General features: G+C 50.2%; 2 protein-coding genes across 3 annotated transcripts in view; one reads left to right on the top strand and one right to left on the bottom strand.

Annotated features, from left to right (window-relative positions):
• LOC145338830 (immunoglobulin superfamily member 11-like) overlaps window positions 1-9,916 on the top strand; it is a 35,961-nt gene extending 26,045 nt beyond the window's left edge. The window contains exons 5-7 of the mRNA XM_080183241.1: window positions 1,604-1,723; window positions 3,026-3,168; window positions 9,633-9,916. Coding sequence (XP_080039367.1) covers window positions 1,604-1,723; window positions 3,026-3,168; window positions 9,633-9,695 — 326 coding nt within the window. The 3' untranslated portion in view covers window positions 9,696-9,916. The remainder of the gene's footprint in view (window positions 1-1,603; window positions 1,724-3,025; window positions 3,169-9,632) is intronic.
• A 2,949-nt stretch (window positions 9,917-12,865) lies between these two features.
• Window positions 12,866-26,003, bottom strand: LOC145338827 (uncharacterized). Of its 2 annotated transcripts, XM_080183236.1 has the most exons (4): window positions 25,733-26,003; window positions 20,943-21,091; window positions 19,244-19,414; window positions 12,866-14,043 (listed from the first exon to the last, which is right to left on the bottom strand). In XM_080183236.1, the coding sequence occupies exon 4, from the start codon at window positions 14,003-14,005 to the stop codon at window positions 13,181-13,183; it is 825 nt and encodes a 274-aa protein (XP_080039362.1). In that variant the 5' UTR covers window positions 14,006-14,043; window positions 19,244-19,414; window positions 20,943-21,091; window positions 25,733-26,003; the 3' UTR covers window positions 12,866-13,180. The 2 variants fall into 2 exon arrangements, with proteins under 2 accessions (XP_080039362.1, XP_080039363.1); XM_080183237.1 differs by lacking the exon at window positions 20,943-21,091.
• Window positions 26,004-26,756: the final 753 nt, after the last annotated feature.

Here is a 26,756-nt window from a genome sequence, read left to right as displayed (position 1 = left end):
CCCGTGCTGTACCTGTCCTGGGAGTGTTTGATGGGGACAGTGTAGAGGGAGATTTACTCTGTATCTAACCCCGTGCTGTACCTGTCCTGGGAGTGTTTGATGGGGACAGTGTAGAGGGAGCTTTACTCTGTATCTAACCCTGTGCTGTACCTGTCCTGGGAGTGTTTGATGGGGACAGTGTAGAGGGAGATTTACTCTGTATGTAACCCTGTGTTGTACCTGTCCTGGGAGTGTTTGATGGAGACAGTGTAGAGGGAGATTTACTCTGTATCTAACCCCATGCTGTACCTGTCCTGGGAGTGTTTGATGGGGACAGTGTAGAGGGAGATTTACTCTGTATCTAACCCCGTGCTGTACCTGTCCTGGGAGTGTTTGATGGGGACAGTGTAGAGGGAGATTTACTCTGTATCTAACCCTGTGCTGTACCTGTCCTGGGAGTGTTTGATGGGGACAGTGTGGAGGGAGATTTACTCTGTATGTAACCCTGTGTTGTACCTGTCCTGGGAGTGTTTGATGGAGACAGTGTAGAGGGAGATTTACTCTGTATCAAACCCCGTGCTGTACCTGTCCTGGGAGTGTTTGATGGGGACAGTGTAGAGGGAGATTTACTCTGTATCTAACCCCGTGCTGTACCTGTCCTGGGAGTGTTTAATGGGGACAGTGTAGAGGGAGATTTACTCTGTATCTAACCCCGTGCTGTACCTGTCCTGGGAGTGTTTGATGGGGACAGTGTAGAGGGAGATTTACTCTGTATCTAACCCCGTGCTGTACCTGTCCTGGGAGTGTTTGATGGGGACAGTGTAGAGGGAGATTTACTCTGTATCTAACCCTGTGCTGTACCTGTCCTGGGAGTGTTTGATGGGGACAGTGTAGAGGGAGCTTTACTCTGTATCTAACCCTGTGCTGTACCTGTCCTGGGAGTGTTTGATGGGGACAGTGTAGAGGGAGGTTTACTCTGTATCTAACCCCGTGCTGTACCTGTCCTGGGAGTGTTTGATGGGGACAGTGTAGAGGGAGATTTACACTGTATCTAACCCTGTGCTGTACCTGTCCTGGGAGTGTTTGATGGGGACAGTGTAGAGGGAGGTTTACTCTGTATCTAACCCCGTGCTGTACCTGTCCTGGGAGTGTTTGATGGGAACAGTGTAGAGGGAGCTTTATTCTGTATCTAACCCTGTGCTGTACCTGTCCTGGGAGTGTTTGATGGGGACAGTGTAGAGGGAGGTTTACTCTGTATCTAACCCCGTGCTGTACCTGTCCTGGGAGTGTTTGATGGGGACAGTGTAGAGGGAGGTTTACTCTGTATCTAACCCCGTGCTGTACCTGTCCTGGGAGTGTTTGATGGGGACAGTGTAGAGGGAGGTTTACTCTGTATCTAACCCCGTGCTGTACCTGTCCTGGGAGTGTTTGATGGGGACAGTGTAGAGGGAGCTTTACTCTGTATCTAACCCTGTGCTGTACCTGTCCTGGGAGTGTTTAATGGGGACAGTGTAGAGGGAGCTTTACTCTGTATCTAACCCCATGCTGTACTTGTCCTGGGAGTGTTTGTTGGGGGAAGTTTTATGGATGCTCATCTCAATATCTAATTCCTTATTCCTTTCAGCTGATGAAGGCACCATTGTCCTTCACAACATCTCAGTGGAGACATCTGGACTTTATGTGTGCATCTCATCAAATTCCATCGGGTCAAACAGTTGTTCCATCCTCCTCAAGTTGGAGATTTGTGAGCATATTTTATTATTGGATTGAATAGGAAGGAATTGAATTCCATTAGGATTGTGCACAGTGGGAGTGAATGGGAAGGGGTTTGGGTCCATTGGGATTGTGTACAGTGGGAGTGAATGGGAAGGGATTTAGGTCCATTGGGATTGTGTACAGTGGGAATGAATGGGAAGGGGTTTGGGTCCATTGGGATTGTGTACAGTGGGAGTGAATGGGAAGGGGTTTGGGTCCATTGGGATTGTATACAGTGGGAGTGAATGGGAAGGGGGTTGGATCCATTGGGATTGTGTACAGTGAGAATGAATGGGAAGGGGTTTTGGTCCATGGGGATTGTATATAGTGGGAGAGAATGGGAAGGGGTTTGGATCCATTGGAATTGTGTACAGTGGGATTGAATGGGAAGGGGTTTGGGTCTATTGGGATTGTGTACAGTGGGAGTGAATGGGAAGGGGTTTGGGTCCATTGGGATTGTGTACAGTGGGAGTGAATGGGAAGGGGTTTGGGTCCATTGGGATTGTGTACAGTGGGAGTGAATGGGAAGGGGTTTGGGTCCATTGGGATTGTGTACAGTGGGAGTGAATGGGAAGGGGTTTGGGTCCATTGGGATTGTGTACAGTGGGAGTGAATGGAAAGGTATTTGAGTCCATTGGGATTGTGTACAGTGAGAGTGAATGGGAAGGGGTTTGAGTCCATTGGGATTGTGCACAGTGGGAGTGAATGGGAAGGGGTTTGAGTCCATTGGGATTGTGCACAGTGGGAGTGAATGGGAAGGGGTTTGAGTCCATTGGGATTGTGTACAGTGGGAGTGAATGGGAAGGGGTTTGGAACCATTGGGATTGTATACAGTGGGAGTGAATGGGAAGGGGTTTGAGTCCATTGGGATTGTATACAGTGGGAGTGAATGGGAAGGGGTTTGAGTGTATTAGGTTGTGTACAGTGGGAGTGAATGGGAAGGGGTTTGAGTGTATTAGGTTGTGTACAGTGGGAGTGAATGGGAAGGGGTTTGGGTCCATTGGGATTGTGTACAGTGGGAGTGAATGGGAAGGGGTTTGAGTCCATTGGGATTGTGTACAGTGGGAGTGAATGGGAAGGGGTTTGGAACCATTGGGATTGTGTACAGTGGGAGTGAATGGGAAGGGGTTTGAGTGTATTAGGTTGTGTACAGTGGGAGTGAATGGGAAGGGGTTACACGAGACTCAGTCTCGTCCTGTATGTATGTGTCCATTGTGGAGTTTCACCTTGTCTGATGATGGATTCAGTGGGTGGGTGTTCCTCCTGCTGAGACTGTCCCTTTGATTTTCAGTTGAGCAGCACGAGAACACTCTGGCTGCTGGTGTCACCGTCACTCTGACAATGGCTCTGATTCTGCTCATCCTCTTTGGCCTGGTGCTGTGTCTGCACTGGGAGAACAGGAGGCACCAATGGAGGGCTGCACAGGAAAGCCAGGTAAGACTATCCTTCTTGGAGCAGGCACCACACACACACTCGCAACCTCTCGGAACTGCCAGACTGTGGTCGAGTCTCTGTGGCCAGGTGGTCCTAGACATACGCTCACCCCTCGGTGCCACTAGTTTTGCCATGATAATCCGTTGCATTTACATAGCACCTTAAGCATCCCTCGATATTTCACAAGTTTTCAAACCACACTCAACATGTGACGAGATCTGAGGGATAGATGATATACAGCTCAGTCAGAGAGAGAGTATTGAACAGCAGCTTAAAGGAGGAGAGGGAGAGAGAGAGAAAGGGAAGTGATAACAAGGGAATTCCAGAGCATAAGGTCCATGAAGCTGAAGGCACAGCCACTCGTGGTGGAGTGATGGGAATCAGGGCAGTATCCAAGATGCCAGATTTGGCGGAGCACACAGAATCCAAAGAGAAGTAGGGTCAGAGGTTACAGAGATATAAGGAGGGATATAGCAACTGAAGGAAGGTACAGAGATAGGGAGGGGTGTAGCGGCTGGAGAAGGTTACAGAGATAGGGAATGTTATAGGGACTGGAGGAGATTACAGAGATAGGAAGGGTTGTCTGGATTGGAGGAGGTTACAAAGGTAGGAAGATTTGTAGGGGCTGGAGGAAGTTACAGAGATACAGTGTAAGGACTGGAGGAAATTACGAGGTAGGGAGGGGTGTAGGGCCTGGAGGAGGTTACAGATATAGTGAGGGCTGCAGGGGCTGGAGGAGGTTATAGAGATAAGGAGGGTAGTAGGGACTGCAGGAGATTGGAGAGATAGGGAGGGTTGTTGGGTCCGGAGGATGTTACAGAGATAGGGAGGGCTGTAGGGGTGGAGTAGGTTACAGAAATTGGGAGGGTTGTCAGGGCTGGAGGATGTCACAGATATAGGGTGGGGTATAGGGGCTGCAGAAGAGTGCGGAGATAGGCAGGGTTGTAGGCGCTAGAGGACATTGCAGAAATGGGGTGGGTTGTAGGAACTGGAGGAGATTCCAGAGATAGAGCGGGTTGTAGGGGTGACAAAGGTTACAGAGATAGGGAGTGTTATAGAGGTTGGAGGAATTACAGAGATAGGGAGGGTTGTATGGACTGGAGGTGGTAACAGAGATAGGGAAGGATGGGGTGGAGGAGGTTCCAGAGATGGGAGCGTTATAGGGGCTGGAGGAGGATAGAGATATACGGAGGGTTGTTGGGGCTGGAGGAGGTTACAGAAATAAGGAGGATTATAGGGACTGGAGGAGGTTACAGAGATAGGAAGGATTGTAGGGTCTGGAATAATTTACAGTGATAGGGAAACTTGCAGGATCTAGGGGAGGTTAGAGCGATAGGGAATGTTGTAGTTATCTGGAATAGATTAGAGACCGTAGAATCCCCACAGTGCAGAAGGGGGCCATTCAGCCCATCAGGTTTGCCATGACAACAATCCCACCCATGTCCTATCCCCTTAACCCACAAATTTACCCTGTGAATCCTCCTGGCACTGAGGGACAATTTAGCACGGCCAATCAACCTAACCCGCTCATCTTTTCACTGGGGAGGAAACCGGAGCACCCAGAGGAAACCCACGCAGACATGGGGAGAATGTGCAAACTCCACACAGAAAATGGGGAATTGAACCTTGGTCCTGGTGCTGGGAGGCAGCAGTGCTAACCACTGTGTCACCATGCCACCCACTGGAGAGGATTGGGAATATTTTAGAGTCTGGAGGAGTTGCAGAGAAAAGGAGGGTTGTAGGGGCTGGAGGAGGTTAGAGATAGGGAGGGTATAGGGACTGGAGGAGATTATAGGATAAGGAGTATTGTAGGGGCTGAAGGAGGTGACAAAGATAGGGAGGGTGTAGGGACTGGAGGAGATTGCAGAGATAGGAAGTGTTGTAGGGGCTGGAGAAGGTTACAGAGATAGAGAGGGTGTAGGGACTGCAGGAGATTGCAGAAATAAGAAGGGGTGTAGGAACTGGAGGACATTAGAGATAGGGGGGATTGTAGGTGCTGGAGGAGGTTACAGAGATAGGCAGAGTTGTAGGGGCTGGAGGACGTTGCAGAGATAGGGAAGTGGGGACTGGTGGAGATTGCAGAGTTAGGATGGGTTGTGGGGGCTGGAGGAGGTTACAGAGATAGGGGGTTGTAGGGGCTGATTGATGGAGGGAAATTGTTGGGGCTGGGGAAGGTTATAGAGATGGGAGGGTGTAGAGGGTGGAGAAGGCCACAGAGATAAGGAGAGTTGTAGGCTCTTGGCGGAGGTTACAGAGATAGGGATGGTTGTCGGTACTGGGCGAGGTTGCAGAGATAGAATCCTACAGTGCAGAAGGAGGCCATTCGGCCCATCGAGTCAGCACTGACCACAATCCCACCCAGGCCCTATCCCCATAACCCAAAGCATTTACCCCAGCTAGTCCCCCTGACATTAGGAGGGGAGTAGGGACTGGAGGAGGTTACAGAGATGGGGGGGTTATAGAGTGATGGAGGCTACAGAGTTAGGGAGGGTTGTAGGAGTTGGTGAAGGTTACAGCGATAGAGATGGGTGTAGGGGCTGGAGGAGTTTATGAGATAGGAAAGGTTGTAGGGGCTGGAGGGGGTTACAGGATAGGAAAAGTTGTAGAGGTGGTGGAGGTTACAGAGATAGGGAGAGTTGTAGGGACTGGAAAAGGTTACAGAGGTAGGGACGGTTGTAGGGGCTGGAAAAGGTTACAGAGATATGGACGGTTGTAGGGGCTAGTAGAGGTTGCAGAGATAGTGAATGGTGCAGGGAGCTGGATCAGGTTACACAGATAGAGAGGGTTGTAGGGGTGAACGAGATTACAGGGACAGGGAGGATTGTAGGGGCTGGAGAATGTTACAGAGATGTGGGAGTTTTGAGGTCTGGAAAAATTGGCAGAGATGCGGGGGGATGTAGGGACTGGTGGAGTTTGCAGAGATGGGGGGAATTGTAGGGACTGGAGGAGGTTACACAGATAGGGAGGGTTATAGGGACTGGAGAACTTTACAGAGCTGGGGGGGAGGTTTTGAGGTCTGGAAAAGTTTACAGAGACGGGTGGTGTTTAGGGACTGATGGAGGTTGCAGAGATGAGGGGTTGTGGGGCTGGAGATGTTTACAGAGATAGAGAGGATTGTAGAGGCTGGATGGTGTTATAGGGACAGGAAGTGTTGTCGGAACTGGGTGAGAGTGCAGATATGGAATCATCAAACCCTACAGTGCAGAAGGAGGCTATTCGGCCCATTGAGTCAGCACTACCATCCCACTCAGGCCCTATCCCCATAACCTGATGCATTTACCCCAGCTTGTCCCCCTGACACTAGGAGGGGGTTAGGGTCTGGAGGAGGTTCCAGAAATAGGTAGGATTATAGATCTGGAGTAGGTGACAGTGATAGGGAGGGTTGTAGGGGCTGGAGGTTAGAGAGATAGGGAATGTTGTAGTTATCTGGAGTAGATTAAAGACCATAGAATCCCCACAGTGCAGAAGGGGGCCATTCAGCCCATCGGGTCTGCCATGTCAACAATCCCACCCATGTCCTACCCCAATAACCCATGGATTTACCCTGTGAATCCCCCTGGTACGAAGGGACAATTTAGCATGGCCAATCAACCTAACCCGCTCATCTTTAGACACTTGGAGGAAACTGGAGCACCCGGAGGAACCCATGTAGACACGGGGGGAATGTGCAGATTCCACACAGACAGTGACCCAAGGCTAGAATTGAACCCGGATCCTGGTGCTGGGAGGCAGCGGTGCTCATCACTGTGTCACCATGTCACCCACGAGAGAAGATAGGGAATATTTCTGGACTAGAGGAGGATCCAGAAATGGTGAGCGTAGTAGGGGCTGGAGGAGGTTCCAGAGATAGGGAGGGTTGTAAGCACTGGAGGAGGTTCCAGAGATAGGGAGGGTTGTAAGCACTGGAGGAGGTTACAGAGATAGGGAGGATTGTAGGGGCTGGAGGTGGTTACAGAGATAGGGAGGGTTGTAAGCACTGGAGGAGGTTACAGAGATAGAGGGTGTTGCTGGGATTGGAGGGAGTTACAGGATTGTAGGGGCTGGAGGATGTTAGAGATAGGGAGGGTCGGGGACACTGGAGGAAATTGCAGAAATAGGGAGGTAGAGACTGGTGGAGATAGAATGTGTTGTCTAGATGGAGAAGGTTATTGAGGTAGAGGGTAGGGACTTGTGTAGTTTGCAGGGGCTGGAGAAGATTACAGAGATAGGGAGGGCTGTAGGGATTGGAGGAGGTTTCAGGGATGGGGAATATTGTAGGGGCTGGAGGAGATTACAGAGAGAGGGAGAGTTATTAGGTCTGGAGGAGGTTACAGAGATAGGGGTGTAGGGAATGGTGAAGGTTGCAGAGATAGTGTGGGTTATAGGGGCTGGAGGAGATTCCAGAAATTGGGAGGATTGTAGTGGCTGGAGTAGGTTACAGAGATAGGGAGGTCGGGACTGCTGGAGGTTGCAGAGATATGGAGTGTTGTTGGGGCTGGAGGAGGTTACAGAGATAGGGACTGCTGGAGGTTGCAGAGATATGGAGTGTTGTTGGGGCTGGAGGAGGTTACAGAGATAGGGAGGTAGGGACTGCTGGAGGTTGCAGAGATATGGAGTGTTGTTGGGGCTGGAGGAGGTTACAGAGATAGGGAGGTAGGGACTGATGGAGATCACCGAGGTACAGAGGGTAATAGGGTCTGGAGAGAATTACAGAGATAGGGAGGGTTGTAGGGTCCAGACAACATTTAAATGATAGTGAGGGTTGTAGGAGGTTGCAGAGATTTGGAGGTCAGTAGGGGCTGGAGGTAGTTACAGAGAGAGGGTGTTGTAGGGTTAAGAGAAGCAGGGTCTGGAGGAGGCTAGAGACATAGGGATGGTTGTAGAGGTTGGAGGAGAGTACAGGTAGGGAGAGTTGTCAGGATGTAGGCAGTGGCCTGGTGGTACCATCACTTGATTATTAATCTAGAAACTCAGCTGGTGTTCTGGGGAACCAGGTTCAAATCCCACCACTGCAGGTGAGTGAATTTGAATTCAGTAAAAAAATCTGGAATTAAGAATCTACCAATGACCATAAAACTATTGCTGAATGTCGGAAAAACCCATCTGGTTCACTTATATCCTTTAGGGGAGGAAACCTGCCACCTTAACCCAGTCTGGCCAACATGTGACTCCAGAGCCACAGCAATATGGTTTACTCTCAACTGCCCTTGGGCAACTAGGGATGGGCAATAAATGCTGGCCAGCCAGCGACGCCCATGTCCCATGATGTAGGCAATGGAGGAGGTTACAGAGATAAGGGGGGTTCTAGGGCCTGGGGAAGGTTGCAGCTATAGGGAGGGTTGTAGGGGCTAGAGGAGGTGATAGCAATAGGGAGGGCTGTAGCAGCTAAAGGATGTTACAAAGATAGGGTTATGGGGGTTGGAGGAGGTTACAGAGATAGGGAGGGTTGTAGGGGTTGGAGGAGGTTACAGAGATAGGGAGGGTTGTAGGGGTTGGAGGAGGTTACAGAGATAGGGAGGGTTGTAGGGGTTGGAGGAGGTTACAGAGATAGGGAGGGTTGTAGGGACTGGAGATGGTTACAGAGATAGGGAGGGTTGTAGGGGCTGGAGGAGGTTACAGAGATAGGGAGGGTTGTAGGGGCTGGAGGAGGTTACAGAGATAGGGAGGGTTGTAGGGGCTGGAGGGGGTTACAGAGATAGGGACGGTTGTAGGGGCTGAAGGAGGTTACAGAGATAGGGAGGGTTGTAGGGGCTGGAGGAGGTTACAGAGATAGGGAGGATTGTAGGGGTTGGAGGAGGTTACAGACATAGGGAGGGTTGTAGGGGTTGGAGGAGGTTACAGAGATAGGGAGGGTTGTAGGGGTTGGAGGAGGTTACAGAGATAGGGAGGGTTGTAGGGGTTGGAGGAGGTTACAGAGATAGGGAGGGTTGTAGGGGCTGGAGGAGGTTACAGAGATAGGGAGGGTTGTAGGGGCTGGAGGAGGTTACAGAGATAGGGAAGGTTGTAGGGGTTGGAGGAGGTTACAGAGATAGGGAGGGTTGTAGGGGCTGGAAGGGATTAGAGATAGGGAGGGTAGTAGGGGTTGGAGGAGGTTACAGAGACAGGGAGGGTTGTAGTGGCTGGAGGGGGTTACAGAGATAGGGTGGGGGTGAGGACTACATGAATTATGATTTGAAAATTATGGTGTTCATCAAACATGAGTCAATGTATGTTCACCATCGAGGCGGGGGTGGTGGTGGGGGGATTCTGGCTGAATGAGATTCATTGGGTTTACTGGACAAGGAACCTATTGAGTTATTGTGGAATTGAGGTCAGAGGGAATGGAGGTTTGGTTAGCTGCTGGTTAAGTCCGTTCTGGTGGTGTCCGAGGTATGAGGGATTGGGTTTCTGGGTGTGAGGAGCTACAGTGGAGGGAGTGTAGGCCAATATCCATCTTTCTCCCACTCTCGGTCTGCCTAATCGTATCATCATTTGCTATTTTTCAGGAGACAGGTATCCCTCCGGATCTGAATGCAGTATCCTTTCCAGCCACCCAGCGGACCCTCTGAGACCCGAGGAGACTGCGATGCCCATTCTCTCCCACCTTAATACTGTGCCTCCACCCACCTCCAGTCAATTCCTCAATCACCACAGGTCTTCACTCCTCACTGGAGCTTTCCGTCACCTGTAAGCTTGTTCAGAGGCCACTTTTTCCCTTGCTCTCCCCACCACCCTTTCCCAATATTGTTGAGCTTTTTTTTTGAAACCGCAATTAAAGATCTCTGTTCAAGCTCTGGTGTTTCAGTCTCATTACCTCACAGTAAACAACCTCCAACTCCCTCCAGCTACTCGTCGAAGGTTATTAATGTGGAGGAGACCTTTCCTCTGACCCATCTCCTCCCCAACTGCCTCAGGTCACTGTCTATGTGGAGTTTGCACATTCTCCTCGTGTCTGCGTGGGTTTCCTCCGGGTGCTCCGGTTCACTCCCACAGTCCAAAGATGTGCGGGCTAGGTTGATTGGCCATGCTAAGAAATTGCCCCTTAGAGTCCAGGGATGCATAGGTTAGAGGGATTAGTGAGTATAATATGTAGGGATATGGGGTAGGACCTGGGTGGGATTGTGGTCGGTGCAGACTCGATGGGCCAAAGGGCCTCTTTCTGCACTGTAGGAGTCTATGATCTATGATCTAATCCCACCAACCCACCTACTCCCCCATCCCTCAACCTTCAGGGGAGGGGGAATTGGGAGGATAGAAAGAGGGAGAGTGAGTGAGAGTGGGAAGAGAGTGAGCAGTGGGGAATGAGAGGTCAGGGTGAAAGGGAGAGAGCAAGTGAGGATGTGAGGAGAATGACAGAGAGAGACCAAGGAGAGGGAAACAGGAGGGTGGGGAAAGAGAGCGCAAGAGAGACTGAGATTGTGGCAGTGGGGTGGGAGAGATTACGATGGGCTGGGGTGAGAGAGAGAGAGAGAATGAAGAGTGAAAGATCAGGGTTTGGGACTGTTGCGAGATCGGATAAAGTAGTTGTAGATTGGTGTTGTACAGTTGTAGAATGCTGGGGAGAAAGCATCGCGTGGTCCCTTTAAAAGTGCTAGAGATTAAAATGCACGCAGAGAGTCCAAACTGAAACATTAATATGCAAAGGCCAAGCAGCAGTTTTTACCATAACATCAGGCTTGAATCAGGCACTTCGATACCAAAAACCTATTAAATTTAAATCTGATGGTTTTGACAACCTAGGACCAATCCTATTGTGGGAAATATTGAAAGCACCATCTAGATAGCAAAGGTATCAAAGAAGAAAGAAGTTCCCGTGACAGGCTGGTGCAAAAAATTAAATCTCAGGGGTGAACTAGCTGGATAGATTCAGAACAGGCTTGGCCATAGACAGGGGATAGCGATGGAAGGGTGTTTTTCTGAATGGAGATCTGTAACTAGTGGTGTTCCACAGGGATCAGTGCTGGGACTTCTGCTGTTTGTAATATATATTTAAATGACTTGGAAGAAAATATAGCTGGTCTGATTAACAAGTTTGTGGATGGTATTAAGATTGGTGGAGTTGCGGATACTGATGGAAATTGTTAGAGAATACAGCAGGATATAAATAGGCTGTATCTATAAAATTGGGCGGAGAAATAGCTGATGGAATTTAACTCGGACAAATGCAAGGTGATGCATTCTGGTAGATCTAATTCAGGTGGGAGCTATAAAATAAATGGCAAAACCCATCAGGAGCACAGACCCTCAGAGAGATCTGGGATGTACAGGTCCACAGATCTTTAAAAGTGGCAGCACAGGTGGAAAAGGTGGTGAAGAAGGCATATGGCACGCTTGCCTTCATCGGCCGGGGTATTGAGTTACTGTCGTACAAAACGTAGGTTGGGCCACATTTAGAATATTGTGTCCAATCCTGGTCACCACACTACCAGGAGGATGTGGAGGCTTTGGAGAGAGTGCAGAAAAGGTTTGCCAGGATGTTGCCTGGTATTAGCTATAAGGAGAGATTGAATAAACTGGGATTGTTCTCCCAGGAAAGGCGGAAGCTGAGGGGTGACCTGATAGAAGTTCATAAAATTATGAGGGATACAGAGAGGGTGAACTGTTAGAAGTTTTTTCCCAGGGCAGAAATGACAATTACAAGGTGGCACATGTTCAAGATAAGGTGGGGGGGATGGTTCAGTGGAGATGTGCGGGGAAAGTTTTTCTTAACACAGAAGGTGGTGGGGGTCTGGGATGCACTGCCAAGCAAGGTGGCTGAGGCAGATACGTTAGTGACATTTCAGACTTATCTGGATAGGCAGATGAACAAACAGGGAATAGGGAGATATATGCATTTGGTCGAGATAATATGATCGGCTCAGGCTTGGAGGGCGGAAGGGCCTGGTCCTGCGCTGTACTGTTCTTTGTTCCAGGTTGAAGAATCAACAGAGAAAGCCCAGAGTATTCTCAAAATCACAAAACCTGTTGTAATTTAGACAGTGACCAAATTCTATTTTTGTTAATGAGTGGGAACTGTATTTATTGGAATAGCATCCATTAGAATCTTGTTTTATTCAGTTTGTTCACTACTAGGTAACTTGTTACATGTTGATTTTGGAGTGAGTGTCAGGGTTTTATTTTGTATTTAACCACTCGGAGTTGGCGAAGAGCAGGTCACACCACTTCACACACACTTTTTACAGATTATTGGGCGAGGTATTCCTCTTCGGCTGTTTCAGTGTTAGTTTCTCCAATTTATAACAGGAGGAAGAGAGTACGTGGAAAAAGAAAGAGTGGTGGTAAGGGAGAGAACAGGGAGATAGAGTGATGGAGATAGAGTGATGGAGATAGAGTGATGGAGATAGAGAGAGAAAGAATGAAAGAGAGAGCGTGGGGAGGCAGGAAGGAGTGAGGTATCAGAGAGAATGGAGAGAGCAAGCAGGAGAGAGGGAGTGAGACTTTGAGAGATAGAGAGACAGAGTATGGGGGGGAGGTAGGAAGGAGCAAGGTATCCGAGAGAATGGAGAGCAAGCAGGAGAGAGGGAGTGAGAGATTGAGAGAGTGAGAGAGAGAGTATGGAGAGGCAGGAAGGAGTGAGGTATCAGAGAGAGAGAGAGAATGGAGAGCGATAGGGAGAGCGAGCAGGAGGGAGTGAGGGAAAGATTTGGGGAAAAAAAGCATGAGAGAGTGCAGGGGGGAGAGAGCACGAGAGGGAAGGACACAGAGAGAGAACGTGGAGTCAGTAACAGGTCAGCAGCAATAGTGTCTTTCCCGATAGTTTATTGAGATTCTGTTCCACGCTCGCAGACAAGTGAGAGAGAGGGAGAGGTTCAGGGCAACGGAGTGGGAGAGTGAGAGAGACAGAGAGGGAGAGAGAGCAGACAACACCCGGTCTCCAAAGCCCCCCCGTGTGCACGCTCGTCACTTGGAAACACACCCCCTTCCACTCAGCCTGTGCCAGCCAGCCTGGGGGCTCTGGGCCCTGGCACGGTTCCTGGGCGGGCACACGCACACAGGGAGAGTCAGACTGTGCACCTTCCCCCACCCACCCCGGCCAAGCTGCCCGCTGCTGGCCTCAACGATGGGTGCGCTGGTGGTTGGTGAGGTGACTGGTGCGGGCGAAGGTCTTGCCACACACGCCACAGATGAACTGGCTGATGGCGCCGTGGGTGCGCTGGTGTCGCCGGAGCTTGCCCGCCGTGTAGAAGCGCTTGGGGCAGTCGGGGCAGGGGAAGGGGCGCTCGCCGGTGTGGATCTGCCGGTGGACCGCCAGCTTGCTGGCCGTGTAGAAGCGCTTGGGGCAGAGCGGGCAGGCGTACGGCCGCTCGCCGGTGTGGGTGCGTGAGTGACGGTTCAGCTCGCTGGACGTGTAGAAGCACTTGGCGCAGAGCGGGCACTGGTAGGGCCGCTCCCCCGTGTGGTAGCGCTGGTGGATCTCCAGCACCGCCAGGCGGCAGAAGCGCTTGCCGCACACCCCGCACTCGAAGGGCCTCTCGCCAGCGTGTGCCCGTCGGTGCCTCACCAGGTCCCCCGTCACGCAGAAGAGCCGGTGGCAGACCGGGCACTCCAGGGGGCCCTGCCCTCCGGCCGCTGCCCGGTGCTGCTGGTGCCGCCGCAGGTTACTGGCTCGGTTGAATCGGTTGCCGCAGATGCCACACTCGAAAGGCCGCTCCCCGGTGTGCACCCGCAGGTGGCGCTCCAGGTGCGAGCGGCAGCTGAAACCCTTCTCGCACACGGCACAGTGGCACGGCGGCGCTGCCAAGCCAAAGGGCACCCCCACCCCCCCTTCATCGTCGTCATCATCCTCTCCGCCACCTCCCATCTCGGGAACCCCCTCGTCCTCCTCCTCCTCCTCCTCCTCCTCTTCCTCCGCCTCCGTCCGCTCCCGCTCCAGCTCCATCCTCGCGACGCCTCCCAGGGTCGACCGTCTCCTTCCGCCTGAGAGCACAAAGGCAAAGTTAGTGTCGAGTGTGGATTTCCATCCCTCCCCCCCCCCCATCCCCCTAACCCCGCCACCCCCTCCCCACAACCCGCCACCCCCTCCCCTTCCCCATCCCTCTCACTCCCCCCACCAACCCATCTCCCTCCGACTCCCCACCCCCCTCCCCACAATCTCTCACTCCCCCCTCCCTCCCCTCCCACTCCCCTCACCACCCCCTCCCCCTAACCCTGCCACCCCCTCTCCACAACACGTCACCTCCTCCCACTCCCTCCTCTCCTCACCCTCACCCTCCCCGTCCCTTCCACTCCCCCACCACCCCCTCCCCCTCCCCATCCCTCTCACTCCCCCCATCACCCCATCCCCCTCCGGCTTCCCATCCCCCTCCCACTCCGTCACCAACCCCTCCCTCTCCAACTACCCCCCCCCCATCCCTCTCACTCCCCCCACCACCCCATCCCCCACTGATCCCTATCCCCCTTCCATTCCCTCATCACCCCCTCCAACTCCCCACCCCCTCCCATTCCCTCACCACCCCCTCCCCCTCCAACTCCCCACCACCCCCTCCCCTTCCCACCCCTCTTGCCACCTCCTCTTCCAGCAGTCCTTTCCCCCTATCCCAGTCACCCCCTCCAATCGCAGAGTGTTCATACAGAATGGAGAAGGAATAAGAAGATGTGAGAGGTTAGGTGCTGCTGTGTGACCATTCATCCACTCGAGGGGCCCGTGACTGGCCTTCCACCACATCCCCACTTTCCTACCCTGCTCCTCTCCCTCAATCCTCTCAATGTCCAACAAATCTCCCTCTTTGTTATACTCATTGACAATGAGGATACACTGCTGTCTACGTATACAAAAGCTTTCCAAATTTTGTTATAATTGTACCAGAAGGAATGGAGAGGATAGATCAGGGTAATGACGTTGAGGCAATATGTTTAGATATCCAAAAGAATTTTCGCTTCAACACCAGACCGTAGACTCATATGTTCTTTGTTATAGCACTGTGCACAGTTCTGGTCTCCATATCCCTCGGTTAGACCACACTTGGAGCACTGTGCACAGTCCTGGTCTCCATATCCCTCGGTTAGACCACACTTGGAGCACTGTGCACAGTGTTGGTCTCCATATCCCTTGGTTAGACTACACTTGGAGCACTGTGCACAGTTCTGGTCTCCATATCCCTTAGTTAGACCACACTTGGAGCACTGTGCACAGTTCTGGTCTCCATATCCCTCAGTTAGACCACACTTGGAGCACTGTGCACAGTTCTGGTCTCCATATCCCTCGGTTAGACCACACTTGGAGCACTGTGCACAGTCCTGGTCTCCATATCCCTCGGTTAGACCACACTTGGAGCACTGTGCACAGTGTTGGTCTCCATATCCCTTGGTTAGACTACACTTGGAGCACTGTGCACAGTTCTGGTCTCCATATCCCTTAGTTAGACCACACTTGGAGCACTGTGCACAGTTCTGGTCTCCATATCCCTTAGTTAGACCACACTTGGAGCACTGTGCACAGTTCTGGTCTCCATATCCCTCAGTTAGACCACACTTGGAGCACTGTGCACAGTTCCTCTCTCCATATCCCTCAGTTAGACCACACTTGGAGCACTGTGCACAGTTCCTCTCTCCATATCCCTCAGTTAGACCACACCTGGAGCACTGTGCACAGTTCCTCTCTCCATATCCCTCAGTTAGACCACACTTGGAGCACTGTGCACAGTTCCTCTCTCCATATCCCTCAGTTAGACCACACCTGGAGCACTGTGCACAGTTCTGGTCTCCATATCCCTCGGTTAGACCACACTTGGAGCACTGTGCACAGTTCTGGTCTCCATATCTTTCGGTTAAACCACACTAGAGCACTGTAGGAAATTAGCGCCTCGCAAAGTCAAACCTCACCTTAAAAAAATGCATTTAATGGAAAGTTTTACTGTTAAGGTAAGTCTGTTGAATGTAAGTCTGTGATTTTAGTCCAACGTTGATACGAAGTGTACTACTGCGATTTCAGAAAGAGCTTATGATAATGTACATTTAGAAAATATCATTAACATGCCCTGAGCAACGTCGTGGGAGTGTTGTCAAACAGAATCTGACACCGAACCACATGAGGAAATAACAGAAACAGATGATCAAAAGATTGGTCAGAGAGCAAGTGACAAAGAGAAAGCAAGATGGAGGGAAAAGCATAGAGTTCGTGGCGAGAATTCAGAATTTAGGGCAGCAGGCAGCAGAAGGCATGACATCCAATGGCAGAGAGATGGGAATCAGGGGATGCTCAAGAGGCCAGAATTAGACATGGCAGAACGTGGGTAAGGTAATCTATCAGAGAGTCAGTGCAGACTCGATGGGATGAATGGCACCTTCTGCACCATATAGATTCTATGATTGTAGGGACTGAAGGAGGTTACAGAGATAGGGAGTAGCGTTAGCAGGAGATTACAGGGATGGGATGTTGTAGAGGCTGCAAGAGGTTACAGAGATAATGTGGACTGTTAAGGGCTGGAGGAGGTTATAGAGATAGGGAGGGTTGTAGGAGCTGGAGGAGGTTACAGAGATAAGGTGGGGTTGTAAGGGCTGGAGGAGGTTACAAAGATAATGTGGGCTGTAAGGGCTGGAGGAGGTTACAGAGATAGGGAGGGTTGTAGGAGCTGGAGGAGGTTACAGAGATAGGGAGAGTGTGGGGGATTGGTTCAGGACTATGGGAAGAGATTGGAGCGATGGAATTAGTTTGAGGTTTATACAGTGCTATGGGATTCATTTGGAGATTGATGCATAGCTATGGGGACAGAGTGGGGCAATGGGATTAGTTTGGGGATTAATGCAGAGCTTTGGAGAGAGCAGGGTAATGAGATTAATTTGGGTTTGACACGAGGAGAGTGGGGCAGTGGGATTAGTTTGGGATTGATACAGGGCTATGGGGAGAGTGGGGCAGTGGGATTAGTTTGGGATTGATACAGGGCTATGGGGAGAGTGGGGCAGTGGGATTAGTTTGGGATTGATACAGGGCTATGGAGAGAGTGGGGCAGTGGGATTAGTTTGGGATTGATACAGGGCTATGGGGAGAGTGGGGCAGTGGGATTAGTTTGGGATTGATATGGGACTATGGGGAGAGTGGAGCAGTGGGATTAGTTTGGAGATTGATACAGAACTAAGGGGAGAGAGAGGTCAGTGGGATTAGTTTGGAGATTGATCCAGTGCTCTGGGGAGAGATTGGGACATTTGGATTAATTTTGGGGATAGATACAGGACTAAAGGGTGAGAGTGGGGCAGTGGGATTAGTTTGAGATTGATGGAAGTTCAGGAGGAGAGATTGGGGCAGTAGGATTAGTCTGGGATTGATACAGGACTATGGGAAGAGATTGGGACAGTGGGATTAGTTTGGGGTTTGATACAGAACTATGAGGAGGGAGCAGGGCAGTGGGAATCATTTGGGGATTGATACAGAGCTATGGGGTGAGATTGGGGTAGACAGATTTGTTTTGGGATTCATACAGAGTTTTGGAGAGAGCAGGATCGTGAGATTAATTTGAGATTGATACAGGGAGAGACTGAAGTAGGGGGATTAGTTTGGGATTGATGTAGGGCTATGGGGAGAGCGTGGAGCAGTGGGTCTAGTTTGGGGATTGATACCGTGTTTATGCGGAGGGAGTGCAATTTGAGACTGTTATGGATTGACACAGGGCTATTGGGAGAGAGGGGAACAGTTTGGGGGTTGATACCGGGCTATGGAAGAGAGTTGGGCAGTGGAATTAGTTTGGGATTCATACAGGACTATGGGCAAAGCACGGTGTAGTGGAATTAGTTTGGGATTAGAACGGCCAGGGGGAGAGAGTGTGAGAGTAGGATGACTTTAGGGATTGATACAGGGCTGTGGGAAGAGAGGGAGGAAGTGGGATTTGTTTGGGATTGATACCGAGCTGTGGGGAGAGATTGACACAACTGGATTATTTTGGGGTTTGATACAGGGCTATGGGGTGAGATTGAGGCAGTGGGATTAGTTTGGGGTTTGATACAGGGCTATTGGGAGAGAGCAGAGTAGTGGGATTAGTTTGGGATTGATACAGGGCCATGGGGAGAGAGTGGGGCAGAGGGAATAGTTTGGCAATTGATACAGGACTCTGGGGAGAGCGCAGGGCAATGGGATTAGTTTCAGGATTGATACAGAGCTAAAGGGGGAGAGTGCAGCAGTGGGATTAGTGTGGGGATTGTTACAGAGCTATGGAGAGAGAACAGGGTAGTTGTATTAGTTTGAGGATTGATACGGGGCTATGGGGAGAAAGTGGGACAGTGGGATTAGTTTGGGATTGATACAGGGCTATGGGGAGAGAGTGGGACAGTAAGATTAGTTTGAAGATTGATACGGAGCTATAAGGAGAGAGTGAGACAGTGGGATTAGTTTGAAGATTGAAACAGAGCCACGGGGGGAGATGGGACAGTGAGATTGAGATTGGAAATTGATACAGGGCTATGGGGAGAGAGTGGGGCAGTGAGATTTAGATTGGAAATTGATACAGGGCTATGGGGAGAGAGTGGGGCAGTGAGATTTAGATTGGAAATTGATACAGGGCTATGGGGAGAGAGTGGGACAGTGAGATTTAGTTTGGAGATTGATACAGGGCTATGGGGAGAGAGTGGGACAGTGAGATTTAGTTTGGAGATTGATACAGGGCTATGGGGAGAGTGTGGCAGTGAGATTTAGATTGGAGGTTGATACAGGGCTATGGGGAGAGTGGGGCAGTGAGATTTAGATTGGGAATTGATACAGGGCTATGGGGAGAGTGGGGCAGTGAGATTTAGTTTGGGATTGATACAGGGCTCTGGGGAGAGAGTGGGGCAGTGAGATTTAGATTGGAAAGTGATACAGGGCTATGGGGAGAGAGTGTGGCAGTGAGATTTAGATTGGAAAGTGATACAGGGCTATGGGGAGAGAGTGGGACAGTGAGATTTAGTTTGGGATTGATACAGGGCTATGGGGAGAGAGTGGAGCAGTGAGATTAGTTTGGGAATTGATACAGGGCTATGGGGAGAGAGTGGGACAGTGAGATTTAGGTTGGAAATTGATACAGGGCTATGGGGAGAGAGTGGGGCAGTGGAATTAGTTTGGGATTGATACAGGGCTATGGGAAGACAGCGGGGAATAGGATTAGTTTGGGGATAGATGCAGCATCTGAATTTGTTGGCAGTGTGTCCGTACCTGGAAGGCGGGATGTCTACAATCTGGTGTTTGTCCCAAAGAACTATAAACCCCAAATTTGATCTGGGGGGTCCCAAGTTGTCCACAGTCCTGTCTCCTCCAGCTGAGCAACTTACCGCTCCAGGGGTGCTGAAGGAAAGGTTTCTTGCCAGGAGTCCGAAGCAAGACACCCTGTGGGTCAGAGCAGAAAGATCACAATTATAAGCCGTGCGGACCAACCTGTCTCCCAGAGCAACCTCAATCCCCCGTGTTAATACCAAAGTTATCGAGGCTGACATCTCCCTAAACCCCCAGTGAGAGCTATTCACTGGAGAGAAAACCAAGATTCACTCAATACAACCGTAAACATGTTGTCCATTGTGACAGCAGAAGCAAAAGCCAGGGCCTTGCAGATTCCCCAGTGGTCAACTGCCTGAGTGAAGGGTTAATCGGTGCGGGGAAGCGACCAGGCCTCTCCCTGGGAGATGAAGAAAGAATTGTAAGCACTCAATTCAATTACAAACCTGTCAGCAATAGGGACAACAACATTGTTGTTGTGAAGTAGGGCAGAGTAATGGTAGATTGGGAGGTAGGAAGTTAGATTGGTGTTTATACAGGGGCGAAAATATTGTAAAGTCCCACTAAAAGTTGGTGCTTTTTCTGTGCTTAGAGATTCAAAATGCAAGTACACAGTGAAGTTGAGATTGTAAAGATATATACTAATTGTAAAAAATGTTAGAGGGAAAGAAAACAGTGCATGGTTCCTTTAAAAGCTGTTTTTGAGTTCTGTGCTAAAATGCAGGGTACACAAAGACTCCAGATTGCAATATTTATTTCAAAAGGGCCAAGCATCAGGATTACTTGGTAACAGGCTTTTACATTCTGCCAGCCTATCTGTTTAAAAAGAACCATCAACTATTGTGAGCCTATCAGATTTGAATTTGATAGCGTTGACAGCATCAAACCAACTCTGGTATGAGAAAATTGCGAGGTGTTCGCAGGTATAAAGAACAAAGCAACAGCGATTTCCAGGGAGAACATCTCAGAGGCCAGGGCAGCCAGTCAAAAGCTGGCATTCGGCTCTTAAGAGCAGCTCTCCACTGTGCTAGTTTAAATATCTCTTTAAGAAAACTATCCAGCTATCTAACAAAAGGGTAAGAAAGATCTTATAGACAACCGATAACTGCAGAAAAGGTCCAAAAGCTTCCAAGTTCCATCAAGCCTGGTTGCATAAATTCTGTTATTACTGTTTTGGTCAAGAGTGTTCCTGTATTAGTCGAACAACATTTCAGTCAAACTGTAACTAAACAAGGAACATATTAATTAAGGTACAGTTCCTGGTTATTTAAATAAAATACTTTGTTAATTATTCACTTAAAGCGAGTGTCAGACCTTTATGTCAATGAACCTCTAAATGTTAATTAAGAACAGTTAACACCTTCCCAAATATTTTACCAGAGGATTAATCTCTGTGTTGTAACAATAGAGAGCCCAAACTGAAACAGCAGTATCGAAAGGCCAAGCAGCAGTTTTTAACAAGACTTTTGAATTTAGCCTATCAATTTGCATCAAACATTTTGATACCAAGAACCTATTAAAGTCAAATCTGATGGTTTTGACAACTTAGAACCAATCCTATTGTGGAAAATATTGATATGTCATCACAGGTATAAAAGACGGGGGTCAGTGAGGCAAAGAGGGGAGAGCAACTGCTACTTACCAGAGCTAACAGCTCTCAACTCTCAAGAGAGAATAGCTGCCTCTCATAGCTTCATCTATGTCTTAAAGAAAGCACCATCTGGATAGCAAAGGTACCAAAGAAGAAAGGAGCTCCAGGCAGAAGAATCAATAGAGAAACCACCGAATATTCTGGAAGACACAAAACAAGGTTGTAATTTAGAGAGAGACTAAATTCAACTTTTGTTAATGAGTAGGAATTGTATTTATTGGAACAGCATTCCATGAGAATCTTGTCTTATTCGGGAACGGTAAACAGAAGGGATTTATTCAGTTTGTTAATAGTTTAGTTAGCTTGTTCGCTGTTAGTTAGATACATAAGTTGTTACTCGTTCATGTTAGAGTGAGTGTCAGGGATTTATTTTGTATTTAACTATTAGGAGTCACACCACTTCACACACACTTTTTACAGATTATTGGGTCAGGTACTCCTCTTTGGGTATTTTGGTGTTAGTTCTCAGGGGGGGAATCAATCCCTGCTATATGACAATTAGAGGCATTTAAGATGATCAGAGGATTAGATAGGATGAACAGTGAGAGCCTTCTTCCTCGGATGGAGAAGGCTAACACGAGGGAACATAGCTTTAAATTGAGGGGTGATAGATATAGGACAGATATCAGAGGTAGGTTCTTTACTCAGAGAGTAATAAGAGTGTAGAATGCCCTGCCTGCAGCAGTAATGGATTCACCAACATTTAAATGGTCATTGGATAAACATATTGATGATATTGGAATAGTGTAGGCTAGATGGGCTTTAGATTGGTTTCACAGGTCGGCGCAACATTGATTGATTGATTGGTTGATTGGCCATGCTACGAAATTACCCCTTAGTGTCTAGGGATGCGTAGGTTAGAGGGATTAGTGGGGATAATATGTAGGGATATGGGGGTAGGGCCTGGGTGGGATTGTGTTCGGTGCAGACTCGATGGGCTGAAGGGCTTCTTTCTGCACTGTAGGGTTCTATGATTCTATGAACATCAAAGGCCAAAGGGCCTCTACTGCGCTATAATGTTCTATTACACAAAGATCCAATCCTCCGCCAATTCCAACAGTACCACACCAAGGGAACAATTATCAACAGAGAGATATAAGAACATAAGAACATAAGAAATAGGAGCAGGAGTAGGCCATCTAGCCCTTCGAGCCTGCCCCGCCATTCAATAAGATCACGGCTGATCTGAAGTGGTTCAGTTCCACATTCCCGCCCTCTCCCCATAACCCTCAATCCCCTCTCTTATCAAAAACCCATCAACCCGCGTCTTAAAAATATTTAGCGAGGCAGCCTCCACCACTTCAACGGGCAGAGAATTCCAGAGATTCACCACCCTTTGAGTGAAGAAGTTCCTCCTCAACTCCGTTCTAAACCGCCCCCCCTTTATCTTGAGGTTGTGATATTCACTAGAATCAACACTCCAGCAAAGTTTAACATCCAGCCCACCAACAGGTTATTTGTCACAGATAGAATGAGAGTAGCAGAGGGAGGGCTGAGCGAGAGAGATGAGGATCAGGGGAGAAGAGAGAGTCAACTTGATGATGGAAAGGAGATGGAGAGCAAGAGAGATGGAGGGAAGGAGAGAGAGGTAGAGAGATGGAGGGAAGGAGAGAGAGGTAGAGTGATGGAGGGAAGGAAAGAGGGAGAGAGACAGAGAGATGGAGAGAAGGAGAGAGAGAGAGAGACAGAGCGATGGAGAGAAGGAGAGAGAGAGAGAGACAGAGCGATGGAGAGAAGGAGAGAGAGAGAGAGACAGAGCGATGGCGAGAAGGAGAGAGAGAGAGAGACAGAGCGATGGAGAGAAGGAGAGAGAGAGAGACAGAGCGATGGAGGGAAGGAGAGAGAGAGACAGAGCGATGGAGGGAAGGAGAGAGAGAGAGACAGAGCGCTGGAGAGAGAGAGACAGAGCGCTGGAGAGAGAGAGACAGAGCGCTGGAGAGAAGGAGACAGAGCGCTGGAGAGAAGGAGACAGAGCGCTGGAGAGAAGGAGACAGAGCGATGGAGAGAAGGAGACAGAGCGATGGAGAGAAGGAGACAGAGCGATGGAGAGAAGGAGACAGAGCGATGGAGAGAAGGAGACAGAGCGATGGAGAGAAGGAGAGAGAGAGAGAGACAGAACGTGGAGAGAAGGAGAGAGAGAGACAGAGCGATGGAGAGAGAGAGGCAGAGCGATGGAGAGAGAGAGGCAGAGCGATGGAGAGAGAGAGAGGCAGAGCGATGGAGAGAGAGAGAGGCAGAGCGATGGAGAGAGAGAGAGGCAGAGCGATGGAGAGAGAGAGAGGCAGAGCGATGGAGAGAAGGAGACAGAGCGATGGAGAGAAGGAGACAGAGCGATGGAGAGAAGGAGAGAGGGAGAGACAGAGCGATAGAGAGAAGGAGAGAGAGAGACAGAACGATGGAGAGAAGGAGAGCGAGAGACAGAGCGATGGAGAGAAGGAGAGAGAGAGACAGAGCGATGGAGAGAGAGAGACAGAGCGATGGAGAGAGAGAGACAGAGCGATGGAGAGAAGGAGAGAGAGAGACAGAGCGATGGAGAGAGAGAGACAGGGCGATGGAGAGAGAGAGACAGGGCGATGGAGAGAGAGAGACAGGGCGATGGAGAGAGAGAGACAGGGCGATGGAGAGAGAGAGAGACAGGGCGATGGAGAGAGAGAGAGAGAGACAGAGCGATGGAGAGAGAGAGAGACAGAGCGATGGAGAGAGAGAGAGACAGAGCGATGGACAGGGAGAGACAGTGCGATGGACAGAGAGAGAGAGCGATGGACAGAGAGAGACAGAGCGATGGAGAGAAGGAGTGGGAGCGATGGAGAGAAGGAGACAGAGCGATGGAGAGAGAGAGAGGCGGAGCGATGGACAGAGAGAGACAGAGCGATGGACAGAGAGAGACAGAGCGATGGAGAGAAGGAGACAGAGCGATGGAGAGAGAGAGGCGGAGCGATGGAGAGAAGGAGACAGAGCGATGGAGAGAAGGAGACAGAGCGATGGAGAGAAGGAGAGACAGAGCGATGGAGAGAGAGAGACAGAGCGATGGAGAGAGAGAGACAGAGCGATGGAGAGAAGGAGACAGAGCGATGGAGAGAAGGAGACAGAGTGACAGAGTGATGGAGACAGAGAGACAGAGCGATGGAGAGAGAGAGAGACAGAGCGATGGAGAGAGAGAGAGACAGAGCGATGGAGAGAGAGAGAGACAGAGCGATGGAGAGAAGGAGAGAGAGAGACAGAGCGATGGAGAGAAGGAGACAGAGCGATGGAAGAAAGGAGAGAGAGAGAGACAGAGTGATGGGGAGAGAGAGACAGAGCGATGGAGAGAAGGAGACAGAGCGATGGAGAGAAGGAGAGAGAGAGAGACAGAGCGATGGAGAGAGAGGGACAGAGCGATGGAGAGAAGGAGACAGAGCGATGGAGAGAGAGAGAGAGAGACAGAGCGATGGAGAGAGAGAGAGGCAGAGCGATGGAGAGAGAGAGACAGAGCGATGGAGAGAGAGAGACAGAGCGATGGAGAGAAGGAGACAGAGCGATGGAGAGAAGGAGACAGAGCGATGGAGAGAAGGAGACAGAGCGATGGAGAGAAGGAGAGAGAGAGACAGAGCGATGGAGAGAGAGAGAGACAGAGCGATGGAGAGAGAGAGAGACAGAGCGATGGAGAGAGAGAGAGACAGAGCGATGGAGAGAGAGAGAGACAGAGCGATGGAGAGAAGGAGACAGAGCGATGGAGAGAAGGAGACAGAGCGATGGAGAGAGAGAGACAGCGATGGAGAGAGAGAGACAGAGCGATGGAGAGAGAGAGACAGAGCGATGGAGAGAAGGAGACAGAGCGATGGAGAGAAGGAGAGAGAGAGACAGAGCGATGGAGAGAGAGAGAGACAGAGCGATGGAGAGAGAGAGAGACAGAGCGATGGAGAGAGAGAGACAGAGCGATGGAGAGAGAGAGACAGAGTGATGGAGAGAAGGAGAGAGAGAGACAGTGATGGAGAGAAGGAGAGAGAGAGACGGGATGATGGAGGGAACGAGAGAGAGAGAGAGACAGGACAATGGAGCGAAGGAGAGGGATACGGCGATAGAAAGAAGGAGAAAGAGAGAGACGGGGAGACGGAAGGAAGGAGAAAGTAACATAGGGAAGGAGAGAGAGTGGGAGCAGAAGTGTGAGAGAACGAAGCAAGGACATGGTGATGAAGGGAAATGGGGTAACAGAGAGAGAGACAATTCTGGTGGACTTCCGAGAAATAGAGAGGGACAGAGAGAGATAGTGAAGGTGATGGCAGACAGATAGTGAGAGAGGTAAAGTGTTGTAGAGCAGGGTGAGAGAGAAAGAGACAACATGTAAAGGAGAAAGACCAAGAGTTCAACAGAGGACTGGAGAGTGAGAAAGTGAGAGGCGGAGAGACATCTCAATGGATGGAAGGAGAGAGATAGAGACAGACCATTCTAAGGAAGGAAGAAGATCGAGGGAGGTGGAGAGAGTTAGACAGTTCCAGACAGAGAGAGAGAGAGGAGAGACTCAGAGAGAGAGGGAGAGGGCTGTAAAGAGAGAGAGAGAGACAGACACTTGCAGAGAGGGAAGGAGAGAGCAAGAGGCAGAGAGGAGACAGGATTGTAAAGAGAGAGACAGACAATTGCAGAGAGGGAGGGAGAGAGAGGCAGCACGACAGAGAGACAGACAGTTGCAGAAAGGGAAAGAGAGAGAGAGCTGTATAGAGAGAGAGGGACAGTTACAGAGAGATAAGGAGGAGAGGAGAGTGGCTCTCTCTGTGTGCCTGTACCCAGTGTCGGTGGTTACCTACCAGCAATGTGCAGGCTCCCTGTGCCCTTTGTTAGCTCCAGGCCTCTTCAATGCAGCAATTCCCTGCTCTCTCCCCCACTCTATCCGCCCGCTGTGTGTGTGCAAGCTGCTTCACCCTGCACCTCTGCTCTGCTCTCCCTCCTGCAAGAGAGGGGAGGCCAGATTGCAAATGTTGCCCCCAGAGACTGGCTGCAGTGATTCACTCGAAGCAGCAGTACAGAGAGGCAGAGAAAGAATCAGCAAATGGCTTCCAGACAACACACACACAGACCAATCTGCAGAGTCACTGTCTGCTCCAGCAAATTGATAGGGCACTTGCACATCCCACTGGCATTGTGGGAGATGGCAACCTCCATTTCTCAAAGGCACAGTCTAAATCAGCAGATTCCATCTACACAATGCATACTGAGTGTTTGATGGGGACAGTGTAGAGGGAGATTTACTCTGTATCTAACCCTGTGCTGTACCTGTCCTGGGAGTGTTTGATGGGGACAGTGTAGAGGGAGATTTACTCTGTATCAAACCCTGTGCTGTACCTGTCCTGGGAGTGTTTGATGGGGGACAGTGTGGAGGGGATTTACTCTGTATCTAACCCCGTGCTGTACCTGTCCTGGGAGTGTTTGATGGGGACAGTGTAGAGGGAGATTTACTCTGTATCTAACCCCGTGCTGTACCTGTCCTGGGAGTGTTTGATGGGGACAGTGTAGAGGGAGATTTACTCTGTATCTAACCCCGTGCTGTACCTGTCCTAGGAGTGTTTGATGGGGACAGTGAAGAGGGAGCTTTACTTTATACCTAATGCCATGCTGTACTGTTTGGGAGTGTTTGATGGGGACAGTGTAGAGGGAGCTTTACTCTGTATCTAACCCCGTGCTGTACCTGTCCTGGGAGTGTTTGATGGGGACAGTGAAGAGGGAGCTTTACTCTGTATCTAACCCCGTGCTGTACCTGTCCTGGGAGTGTTTGATGGGGACAGTGTAGAGGGAGCTTTACTCTGTATCTAACCCCGTGCTGTACCTGTCCTG

This window comes from Carcharhinus amblyrhynchos, unplaced genomic scaffold (genome assembly GCF_965287045.1).
Source record: "Carcharhinus amblyrhynchos unplaced genomic scaffold, sCarAmb.v2.hapA chromosome_193, whole genome shotgun sequence".
NCBI lineage: Eukaryota > Metazoa > Chordata > Chondrichthyes > Carcharhiniformes > Carcharhinidae > Carcharhinus > Carcharhinus amblyrhynchos.
This window is presented reverse-complemented; position numbering and strand designations above follow the sequence as displayed.